General features: G+C 32.7%; 1 protein-coding gene across 1 annotated transcript in view; it reads left to right on the forward strand.

Moving 5' to 3' along the window:
- LOC145843166 (small ribosomal subunit protein uS3A-like) overlaps positions 1-8,971 on the forward strand; it is a 37,943-nt gene extending 28,972 nt beyond the window's left edge. The window contains exons 3-4 of the mRNA XM_082950628.1: positions 8,409-8,527; positions 8,760-8,971. Coding sequence (XP_082806754.1) covers positions 8,409-8,527; positions 8,760-8,971 — 331 coding nt within the window. The remainder of the gene's footprint in view (positions 1-8,408; positions 8,528-8,759) is intronic.
- Positions 8,972-13,315: the final 4,344 nt, after the last annotated feature.

Genomic DNA, 13,315 nt, shown 5'->3' on the forward strand with positions numbered 1-13,315 from the left:
AAATCGACGAATTTTTATATAAATTAGCAATATTGTGTAAAAGACTAAAATATACAGCATCTTAAGTATACTAAAAGAAATTCTAAACAAAAATAAATAAACTAGTGTATTATCAACTTTAGATGTTGTGTAATTGTTAGTTTAAGTTAAGTAATAAAGAGATTTACTGTTACATATTGCTTATAGTCTTAGTTCCGTGATAGTATCTTAAAAGCATTTAAAATTAACAGATTTTCAAATATATAATCAAAATTGTGTATTAAATTGTTGATTACTAAGTCATTTTTGATGTAATAACAAAGTTAAAAAAATGCTTAATCATACTAGGTAACTAAGTCATACTTGGTAGCTAACTCCTGCTTGGTAGCTAACTCAAACTTGGTAGCTAACTTCTACTTGGTAGCTAACTCATACTTGGTAGCTAACTTATACTTGGTAGCTAACTCCTACTTGGTAGTAAACTCATACTTGTTAGCTAACCCCTGCTTGGTAGCTAACTCACACTTAGTAGCTAACTCCCACTTAGTAGCAAACTCATACTTGGTAGCTAACTCTTTCTTGGTAGTTAACTAATACTTGGTAGCTAACTCCTACTTGGTAGCAAACTTATTATTAGTAGCTAACTTATACTTGGTAGTTAACTCCTGCTTGGTAGCTAACTCACACTTGGAAAAAATATAAGACTATTAAAGGTATAATTTTTACTATTAAAGTAGTCACCAATTGATGCTTTTAACTCTTTATGAAACAATATACATATCATTGATTAGTTAAATTGAAAATTATGAAATAAACCAACATTGTTACTATCATATCAAAACAAATCAAAATGTTACAACTATCACATCATGGTAGGTCGCAAAAGTACAACTATAACATCACAGTAGTTTAAAACAATACAACTATCACGTCACAGTAGACCGAAAAAACCGAACTATTGAATCATTGTTTAACGCCATCATACTAAAAGTTTTAAAAAATTGTTAATTATTTTATCGAGTTGCATTAAAAGTTATAAACTTAAACCAAATCAAATGAGAACGTTAAGTTTTATTTTTTTGTTAAAAGTTTTTCGTTATTCTAAGTATGTAGTCCTTTAAATTAGTGGAAGTAGGCTGTATTTTATCTTGAGTGCTGCACCTTAAGGAGAGTCAAGTGGTTTATCAAAACATGTCGCAAAAAGCTTTAGCTTACCGATGGTTTACTGAAAACATCCTAAATCGACGAATTTTTATATAAATTAGCAATATTGTGTAAAAGACTAAAATATACAGCATCTTAAGTATACTAAAGGAAATTCTAAACAAAAATAAATACACTACTGTATCATCAACTTTAGATGTTGTGTAATTGTTAGTTTAAGTTAAGTATTTACTGTTACATAATGCTGATAGTCTTAGTTTCGTGATAGTATCTTAAAAGCATTTAAAATTAACAGATTTTCAAAGATCTAATCAAAATTGTGTATTAAACTGTTGATTAATAAGTCATTTTTGATGTAATAACAAAGTTAAAAAAATGCTTACTTATACTAGGTAGCTAACTCACACTTAGTAGCTAACTCCTACTTGTAGCTAACTCCTATTTGGCAGCTAACTCATACTTGGTAGCTAACTCATAGTTGATAGCTAACTTATACTTATTAGCTAACTCGTACTTGGTAGCAAACTGAAACTGGGTAGCTAACTCTTGCTTGGTAGCTAACTCCTATTGACAGCAAACTCATACTTGTTAGCTGACTCCTGCTTGGTAGCTAACTCACACTTGGTAGCTAACTTCTACTTGGTAGCTTACTCATACTTGGTAGCTAACTTATACTTGGTAGCTAACTCCTACTTGGTAGCAAACTCATACTTGTTAGCTAACTCCTGCTTGGTAGCTAACTCACACTTGGTAGCTAACTCCCACTTGGTAGCAAGCTCATACTTGGTAGCTAACTCTTTCTTGGTAGCTAACTCATACTTGGTAGCTAACTCCTACTTGGTAGCAAACTTAAACTGGGTAGCTAACTCTTGCTTGGTAGCTAACTCCTATTTGGCAGCAAACTCATACTTGTTAGCTAACTCCTGCTTGGTAGCTAACTCACACTTAGTAGCTATTTTCTACTTGGTAGCTAACTCATACTTGGTAGCTAACTTATAGTTGGTAGTTAACTCCTACTTGGTAGCAAACTCATACTTGTTAGCTAACTCCTGCTTGGTAGCTAACTCACACTTGGTAGCTAACTCCCACTTGGTAGCAAACTCATACTTGGTAGCTAACTGTTTCTTGGTAGTTAACTCATACTTGGTAGCTAACTCCTACTTGGTAGCAAACTTATACTTGGTAGCTAACTCTTGCTTGGTAGCTAACTCATACTTGTAAGCTAACTCCTACTTGGTAGGTAACTCATACTTGGTAGCTATCTCATACTTGAGAGCTAACTAAAAACTTGGTATCTAACTCCTACTTGGTAGCAAACTCATTATTAGTAGCTAACTTATACTTGGTAGCTAACTCCTGCTTGGTAGCTAACTCACTTTTGGTATCTAACTCATACTTGGTAGCTAACTCCTACTTGGTAGCTAACTCCTACTTTGTAGCTAACTCATACTTGGTAGCTAACTCAAATTTGTATCTAACTCCTGCTTGGTAAGTAACTCATTATTGGTAGCTAACTCATACTTGGTTTCTAACTCATACTTGGCAGCTAACTCATACTTGGTAGCTAACTCCTACTTGGTAGCTAACTCCTTCTTGGTAGTTAACTCATACCTGGTAGCTAACTCATTCTAGGTAGCTTACTATAGTTCTTTAACAACTAAAACTCTTTTTATCATTAACTTTTAACAAAAGTAAAAGTTGGTAAGAGTTTACCCGAACTTTAGATTGCATATCATGTCTTAAGATTGTCATAATTTTAAGAGATATAGAGATCACATGAGTACAAACTTGAAGTAGGCCAAACAAAGTTATAGTTTAACTCATGATATTATGTATATCAGTTAAGTTATGTCTATGTTAGTTGTTTTAGAGGTAGCTATAAAATCCTATGACTTTTATTAAGAGTTTTTGACGTTTATACTTGTCGTGTGAACAGAATAAAAATATAAGATTATTAAAAGTCTATTTTTTACTATTAAAGTAATCACCAATTGATGACTTATAATTCTTTATGAAACAATATACATATCATTGATTAGTTAAATTGAAAATAATGAATTAGAGAAACAATGTAAATATCATACAAGCAAATTAAAATGTTACAACTAGCACATCACAGTAGGTCGCAAAAGTACAACTATCACATCACAGTAGTTTAAAACAATACAACTATCACATCACAGTAGACCGAAACAATCCAACTATCGCATCATTGTTTATCGCCATCATACTAAAAGTTTTATAAAATTGTTGATTATTTTATCTAGTTGCATTAAAATTTATAAACTTAAACCAAATCAAATGAGTAAATTAAGTTTTATTATTTTGTTAAAATTTATTTGTTATTCTAAGTATGTAGTCCTTTAAATTAGTGGAGTTAGGCTGTATTTTATCTTGAGTGCTGAACCTTAAGTAGAGTCAAGTGGTTTATCAAAACATGTCGCCAAAAGCTTTAGCTCAAAGATGATTTACTGAAAACATCCTAAATCGACCAATTTTTATATAAATTAGCAATATTGTGTAAAAGACTAAAATATACAGCACCTTTAGTATATTAAAGGAAATTCTAAACAAAAATGAATACACTAGTGTATCATTAACTTTAGAAGTTGTGTAATTGTTAGTTTAAGTTAAGTAATAAACAGATTTACTGTCACATAATGCTGATAGTCTTAGTTCCGTGATAGTATCTTAAAAGCATTTAAATTAACAGATTTTCAAAGATATAATCAAAATTGTGTATTAAACTGTTGATTAATAAGTCATTTTTGATGTAATAACAAGGTTAAAAAAAATGCTTACTAATACTTGGTAACAAAGTCATACTTGGTAGCTAACTCCTACTTGGTAGCTAACTCATACTTAGTAGCTAACTCACACTTGGTAGCAAACTCATACTTTCAGCTAACTCCTGCTTGGTAGCTAACTCACACTTGGTAGCTAACTTCTACTTGGTAGCTAACTCATACTTGGTAGCTAACTTATACTTGGTAGCTAACTCCTGCTTGGTAGCTAACTCACACTTGGAAAAAATATAAGACTATTAAATGTATAATTTTACTATTAAAGTAGTCACCAATTGATGGTTTTAACTCTTTATGAAACAATATACATATCATTGATTAGTTAAATTGAAAATTATGAAATGAACGAACATTGTTACTATCATATCACAACAAATCAAAATGTTACAACTATCACATCACAGTAGGTCGCAAAAGTACAACTATCACATCACAGTAGTTTAAAACAATACAACTATTACGTCACAGTAGACCGAAACAATCCAACTATCGCATCATTGTTTATCAGCATCATACTAAAAGTTTTATAAAATTGTTAATTATTTTATCGAGTTGCATTAAAATTTATAAACTTAAACTAAATCAAATGAGAACGTTAAGTTTTATTATTTTGTTAAAAGTTTTTCGTTATTCTAAGTATATGTCCTTTTAATTAGTGGAAGTAGGCTGTATTCTATCTTGAGTGCTACACCTTAAGGAGAGTCAAGTGGTTTATCAAACATGTCGCCTAAAGCTTTAGCTCAACGACGGTTTACTGAAAACATCCTAAATCAACCAATTTTTATAGAAATTAGCAATATTGTGTAAAAGACTAAAATTTACAGCACCTTAAGAATACTAAAGGAAATTCTAAACGAAAATAAATACACTAGTGTATCATCAACTTTAGATGTTATGTAATTGTAGTTTAAGTTAAGTAATTAATGTTACATAATGCTGATAGTCTTAGTTTCGTGATAGTATCTTAAAAGCATTTAAAATTAACAGATTTTCAAAGATATAATCAAAATTGTGTATTAAACTGTTGATTAATAAGTCATTTTTGATGTAATAACAAAGTTAAAAAAAATGTTTACTAATACTAGGTAACTAAGTCATACTTGGTAGCTAACTCCTACTTGGTAGCTAACTCATACTTGGTAGCTATCTCACACTTAGTAGCTAACTTCTACTTGTAGCTAACTCCTACTTGGTAGCTAACTCATACTTGGTAGCTAACTCATACTTGGTAGCTAACTTATACTTGGTAGCTAACTACTACTTGGTAGCTAACTCACACTTAGTAGCTAATTCCTACTTGTAGCTAACTCCCACTTGGTAGCTAACTCATACTTGGTAGCTAACTCATACTTGGTAGCTAACTTATACTTGGTAGCTAACTCCTACTTGGTAGCAAACTTAAACTGGGTAGCTAACTCTTGCTTAATAGCTAACTCCTACTTGGCAGCAAACTCATACTTGTTAGCTAACTCCTGCTTGGTAGCTAACTCACACTTGGTGACTAACTTCTACTTGGTAGCTAACTTATACTTGGTAGCTAACTTATACTTGGTAGCTAAATTATACTTGGTAGCAAACTCAAACTTGTTAGCTAACTCCTGTTTGGTAGCTAACTTCTGCTTAGTAGCAAACTCCTACTTGGTAGCAAACTCATACTTGGTAGCTAACTCTTGATTGGTAGCTAACTCCTACTTGGTAGGTAACTCATACTTGGTAGCTAACTTATACTTGGTAGCTAACTAGAAACTTGGTATCTAACTACTACTTGGTAGCAAAGTCATTATTAGTAGCTTACTTATACTTGGTAGCTAACTCCTGCTTGGTAGCTAACTCACTTTTGGTATCTAACTTATACTTCGTAGCTAACTCCTACTTGGTAGCTAACTCCTACTTTGTAGCTAACTCATACTTGGTAGCTAACTCAAATTGGTATCTAACTCCTGCTTAGTAAGTGACTCATTATTGGTAGCTAACTCATACTTGGTATCTAACTCATACTTGACAGCTAATTCATACTTGGTAGCTAACTCCTACTTGGTAGCTAACTCCTTCTTGGTAGTTAACTCATACCTGGTAGCTAACTCATTCTTGGTAGCTTACTATAGTTGTTATAACTCTTTTTATTATTAACTTTTTACAAAAGTAAAAGTTGGTAAGTGTTTACCCGAACTTTAGATTGCATATCATGTCTTAAGATTGTCATAATTTTAAAAGATATAGAAATTACATGAGTACAAACTTGAAGTAGGCCAAACAAAGTTATAGTTTAACTCATGATACTATGTATATCAGTTAAGTTATGTCTATTTTAGTTGTTTTAGAGCAAGCTATAAAATCCTATGACTTTTATTAAAAGTTTTTGACGTTTATACTTGTCGTGTGAACAGAATAAAAATATAAGATTATTAAAAGTAAATTTTTTACTATTAAAGTAATCACCAATTGATGACTTATAACTCTTTATGAAACAATATACATATCATTGATTATTTAAATTGAAAATAATGAATTAGAGAAACAATGTAAATAATATATCACAGCAAATCAAAATGTTACAACTAGCACATCACAGTAGGTCGCAAAAGTACAACTATCACATCACAGTAGTTTAAAACAATACAACTATCACATCACAGTAGACCGAAATAATCCAACTATTGAATCATTGTTTATCGCCATCATACTAAAAGTTTTATAAAATTGTTGATTATTTTATCAAGTTGCATTAAAATTTATAAACTTCAACCGAATCAAATGAGAACATTAAGTTTTATTATTTTGCTAAAAGTTTTTTGTTATTCTAAGTATGTAGTCCTTCAAATTAGTGGAAGTAGGCTGTATTTTATCTTGAGTGCTGCACTTTAAGTAGAGTCAAGTGGTTTATCAAAACATGTCGCCTAAAGCTTTAGCTTAACGATGGTTTACTGAAAACATCCTAAATCGACCAATTTTTATAGACATTAGCAATATTGTGTGAAAGACTAAAATATACAGCACCTTAAGTATACTAAATGAAATTCTAAAAAACATAAATAGACTAGTGTTGTATACTAAATGAAAAACTATGGATGTTGTGTAATAGTTAGTTTAAGTTAACTAATAAAGAGATTTACTGTTACATAATGCTGAGAGTCTTAGTTCCGTGATAGTATCTTAAAAGCATTTATAATTAACAGATTTTCAAATATAAAATCAAAATTGTGTATTAGACTGTTGATTAATAAGTCATTTATAATGAAATAACAAAGTCAAATGTTTGCTTACTCATACTAGGTAACTAACTCATACTTGGTAGCTAACTCCTACTAGGTAGCTAACTCCTACTTGGTACCAGACTACTACTTGGTAGCTAACTCATACTTTCAGCTAACTCATACTTGGTAGCTAACTCCTACTTGGTAGCAAACTTGGTAGCTAACTCCTGCTTAGTAGCTAACTCACACTTGATAGCTAATTCCTACTTGGTAGCTAACTCATACTTACTAACTAACTCAAACTTGGTATCTAACTCCTGCTTGGTAGCTAACTCATTCTTAGTAGCTAATTCATACTTGGTAAAACTCATACTTGATAGCTAACTCCTACTTGATAGCTTATTCATACAGGGTAGCTAACTGAAACTTGGTAGCTAACTTCTGCTTAGTAGCAAACTCAAACTTGGTAGCTAACTCATACTTGGTAGTTAACTCCTTCTTGGTAGCTATCTCCTACTTTGTAGCTAACTACTACTTGGTAGCTAACTCATACTTTATAGCTAACTTATACTTAGCAGCTAACTCCTACTTGTTCGCAAACTCCTGCTTGGTAGCTTACTCAAACTTGGTAGCTAACTCATACTTGGTAGCTAATTCCTATTTGGTAAGGAACTCATACTTGGTAGCTGACTCCTACTTGGTAGCTAATTCATACTTGGTAGCTAACTCATACTTGGTAGCTAACTCCTACTTGGTAGCAAACTTGGTAGCTAACTCCTGCTTAGTAGCTAACTCACACTTGATAGCTAATTCCTACTTGGTAGCTAACTCATACTTACTAACTAACTCAAACTTGGTATCTAACTCCTGCTTGGTAGCTAACTCATTCTTAGTAGCTAATTCATACTTGGTAAAACTCATACTTAATAGCTAACTCCTACTTGATAGCTTATTCATACAGGGTAGCTAACTGAAACTTGGTAGCTAACTTCTGCTTAGTAGCAAACTCAAACTTGGTAGCTAACTCATACTTTGTAACTAACTCTTGCTTGGTAGCTAACTCATACTTTATAGCTAACTCTATCTTGGTAGCAAATTCATACTTGGTAGATAACTCCTGAATGGTAGCTAAGTAATACTTGGTAGCTAACTAATACTGTGTACCTAACTCATACTTGGTAGCTAACTCCTACTTGGTAATTGATACAAAATAAAATTGTATTATTTCCTTAAATGTACCCAAATTAATTTAAGATTTTCATTCCAGGAAAGTGAGAGGACAGCGTGCCAAGGCCATGAAATTCACCGACGGACTCATGATCCACTCCGGTCAACTCGTTAGAGATTACGTTGGTACCGCCGTCAGACACGTCCAATTGAGGCAAGGTTAGTACAAAAAATTGATAAAGTTATCTAATTTATTGTTGTGATTTAAACTTTCTCACAAAACTGGAATTTATATTTTTATTTTTGTAATGATGTTACCACGATGGTCTTTTTAATGAATTATTGATGAAAATTTTTTTTAACCCAAAACTACTGATGCAAACGACGCCTTAAAAATTCCAATGAAAAACCACCAAAAGAACCAAATTTTTAACAATAATTTTTCGCACAGGTGTGATCGGAGTCAAGGTGAAAATCATGCTTCCCTACGACCCCACCGGCAACATCGGACCCAAGAACCCCCTTGCCGACCACGTGAACGTCGTGGATCCCAAGCCAGAGGAGCCGGTGACCGGACCCAGGTCCGAGGCCAACAACCTTCCAGTCGAAGCCCCGGTCGCCCCAGCCCAGCCCCAACAGGAAGTGCAACAGGCCCAATATTAGATAATGTAAAACTAAATTAGTCAATAAAACTTCGTTCTAATTTATGAACTTGTCTCTTTGTTCTTCTGTTTTAATTTTGTTTTAATTAAGTTATTAATGTAGTTGAATATCTAATGGGGTACTTGAAAGTTAATTAAATAATTAATGGGGTTAAGTCGATGTAGGGATATATTTGTTAATTTTTTTTTCGAAAAGCTTAATATTAAAACTGAAATTTTTCGTTATTTAAAAAAATCCAATTTTATTAATTAGGTTTGTACTGATCACTTATTACTAAAATGTAATTTTTGTGTTTAAGCTTGAGAAAAATAAAAATCATTTTAACTAAAATTTAATAGGATTCCAGACAAATAATAAAGTAAGGAAAAATTGTCTAAAATCTAACAATTGTGAGAGGGTTGGGAATTTTAAATGTTACTTAAGTTAACAGTGGGTAAATTTTTGTTAAAATAAAAACCTTTCCTTGTCTAATCATACAAGCTTTGATTGATTACCATTAAATTTATATAAATTTAAATAATTTATTTCGGTAGGTAGAAATATTTTTCCCGCATAATTACAAATAATGAATTTATTCTTTCAAGAATTTATATTATAAAAAAAGTTTCCGTCAAAGACCGTTGCTTTAATAAATAAAAGATATGTACAGTCATAGAAAATAAAGGTCTTAGACTGAAGCAATTTTTGTAAAATAAATTCTAATGTAAGTTGATTCTAATTCAATAAGTCTAAAAATAAATTAGTTATTTTTCAAGTAGTTGAGATATGTTTATTTGCTTACTTAAAATAAACAAATGAAATATTAAAGAAGTGTTACACATAAATCAATAATACTTAGATTCATCAAAAGGGTTCTTTACCAGACTGATATCGAATTACATGGGTTTAAATACCGAAACACGAAATAATCGAATCTTAGATAACAAATAAATACTTCAATAAGTTGCGCATATCAAAAATTATAAATAAGTTGGTAATTAGGTTGTAGTCGCGTGAATACTAAAATTTAATCTCGACCAAGAATTTATTTTAGTCTTCTATCAGTTCACGAAATATTCTACATGCCTTAAAAAATATTATTAGAACAAATAATCTTATATCAGGGGTCGGCAAAATATTGTTCTTGTATCCAAAATCTGAGGCCCGTGAGGTAAAATGCTAAAAACATATTTTTAAGTTAAAAAAAGTTAAGCTATAGAAAAACAATCAGGCTCTTAAATAGTGCTACTTTACTATTTGTTTTATGATATTTTGTTAATAAAAAAATTTGATTTTTTTTTATATTAAATACTTATTGTTTTTAAATAAGTTCGGCGCTCTAAATTTTGCAAATAGTACACCTCCGAGCAGTTTAAAAAAAAGTTAACTCAGTTTAGACTAGATAAAACATGCCTAAATAGACATAATTATGTAGTATTTAAGTATCGTGGCAATGGTTTTAAGTTAAATAAAAATCAAATAGTCAACTTGGACTTCCAAGACTTGAGACTAAAAGTTGAAACTATTTAATGTCACTAATAAAATTCTTTATGATCGTTCTAAATAATAGAGTAATGAACAGTAAGATATATTTTCATGTTTTCTAAAGAACCTAACTTAATATTATTAACCATGCAAAAATAAATCCTGTCCCACTAATAATAAAACCAATATATCCTTATAAAATTTAAATTGCTTGAATTAAGTAATAAACTTGAATTTTGTCTATAATTATTATACTTTGAAACTTGAAGTAATATTTCTAACTACAAATGACAATAAAATAAGAACTATTTTAACAGTAGCTTAATATTTATATGTTGTTATATTAAATAACCACAAGTTTACCAAATGTTTTATTTATATAACAATAATGAGGTTAATAAAAATGTTTCAAGTCACCAAAACAAACATAGTAAAAGGTTTTTCCCAAACAAAAAACACTAATGATTGTTATCAAGATTATAAAATAGGAAAGACTTCATTAAAGTAAACAATAACCACTAAAGCACATAAAAAACATTCAAGTATAAAACTAAATAACTTAATTCAAGTCAAGCTGCCTGCTCACTGAACTGCTTGATTGTGCGTTTCTACTTGCACCACGAGTGATCCCATGGCTGGTTGCTTGGCTTCCCCTATTCTGCACACCTCTAGGGCTAGCTTGGTTGCTGTTTCTGGCGTTCAAACTCCCACTGAGTGCTCTCCTCTGAGTGTAACCTGTAATGTTTTAAAATAAACATTAACAACTTTGTTAACTTTTTAATAAACTTATTTCTATTAACTATAAAAACTTTCAAAGCTATTAATGTTTAATGGTTTCTATTAATATTTTTTAAAGAAACAACTCTTAGTTCATAAGATTTTTATCACTTCTTAAAATAGATACTAACCGGTTTGGTGCCCTCCGTTTGTGCGTCTCTTGATGACCTCGTTGAAGATCTGGTTGAAGCTGCTTTGGCTGTTTGTTTCTGGTGAGTAATTGCCCTGGTTGCTCCATTGTGAGTTAACTCCATATTTGCTCCTCCGCTGCTGTCTTCTTTGGTTGCGTGGATTGCGGAATCCACCTGAATGGCTGGTACCTATCCGATTACTGCTTGGACTATCTTTTAGCAGAGGACTCCTGTCCACGTTGAAGATCTGGTTGAAGCTGCTTTGGCTGTTTGTTTCTGGTGAGTAATTGCCCTGGTTGCTCCATTGTGATTTAGCTCCATATTTGCTTCTCTGGTGCTGTCTTCCTTGGTTGCGTGGATTGTGGTATCCACCTGAATGGCTGGTACCTCCCCGATTACTGCTTGGACTATCTTTCAGCAGAGGACTCCTGTCCATGTTGGGGATCTGATTGAACCTGCTTTGGCTGTTTGTTTCTGGTGAGTAATTGCCCTGGTTGCTCCATTGTGAGTTAACTCCATATTTGCTTCTTTGGTGCTGTCTTCCTTGGTTGCGTGGATTGTGGTATCCACCTCTATGGCTGATACTTCCCCGAATACTGCTCGGACTATCTTTCAGCAGAGGACTCCTGTTCTGATTGCGAACTCTACTTCCTCCATATTGGTTTCCTCTGCTCTTCTGCTCTCGGTGCTGGAATGCGTTTCCACGGTTTCTCCTAACTCCTGCACCTGTTTAAAACAGTTTGGAAAGTTTGTTTGATAGCTCTATTAACATCTTATGAAATGTACGACTCGATAACCGAAAGGTTCCTTTGTACACGTAGTCCTTGGAACAAACTTTTGGAGCGTGTTTTTAATGTTTCAAAAAAAACTACTCATATAAATTATGTACTTTAATAACTCTTTAATATGATGTTTGGAAAATAAACAGTTTTATTTGACACTTTTAGTAGCTTATTTTTAATATCACAATGTACTTTAACAATTTTATACACTACTAACCTCCCTGAGCGTAGTCACGTTGCTGATGGAAGCCTCCTTGTTGGTTGGCATACCATGAATCCAGAGTATCTGGGTGGTTTTGGTAGTACCAAGCGTAAGGATTCTTGTACAACCACGATAACTGCTGATGACTGTACCCTCTTTGCAAAGAAGCACTCTTCTTATAAAACTGAACTTCTACTTTTTTATCATCAATTGAATGCTTCTTTTTCATCAGATCTCTCAAAACTCCGTCTTTTTTGAAGGAGATAAAGCAGAACCCTTTCAATTGATTTGTTTTGCTGTCCCTCGGCCTCGCATAAGTGTCAATCTCTCCAAACTGCTTGAAGTATTCCCTCACAGCATCATCTTGCGTGGAAGAGCTGATGCCTCCGACGAAGATCTTTTTGTTTTTGGTGCACCTTTCAATATTTATATTTTTGTTGTTAATTGTGTGTTGTTTAGCAGCTAATACTTTCTCGACTACATCTGCTGATTGAAACAGCACAAAGCCGTAATTTTTCGACTTTTTGGTGTGAAAGTCTTTTATGACGACCGTGTCACGGACACTCCCGAACGCGCTGAAGTACTCCTTCAAGTGGCTAGATTCAGTTCCATTGACGAGGTTGCCGACAAATAGTTTTAGCTCGTTGTAGTTGGAACCTTCGTTTGTTTTCGCAGCTTCATTAACTTCTTCTTCAGCAACCACTTCTGCTACATCAGCTACTTCTTCTCTTGTTTCTTGTTCATCTGCAACATTGGGCTCTTCTGCTGGTTCTACTACTTGTGTTAGTTCTTCTCTTGTTTCTTGTTCATCTGCAACATTGGGTTCTTTTGCTGGTTCTACTACTTGTGTTAGTTCTTCTCTTGTTTCTTGTTCATCTGCAACATTGGACTCTTCTGCTGGTTCTGCTACTTGAGGTAGTTCTGCTAATGCAGCTTCTTCAGCGTGTTCCTCTTCAACATTTGGAATTTCTACTCTTATATGCTGAGC

This window comes from Thalia democratica, chromosome 8 (assembly GCF_965202585.1).
Source record: "Thalia democratica chromosome 8, ktThaDemo2.hap1.1, whole genome shotgun sequence".
Lineage (NCBI taxonomy): Eukaryota > Metazoa > Chordata > Thaliacea > Salpida > Salpidae > Thalia > Thalia democratica.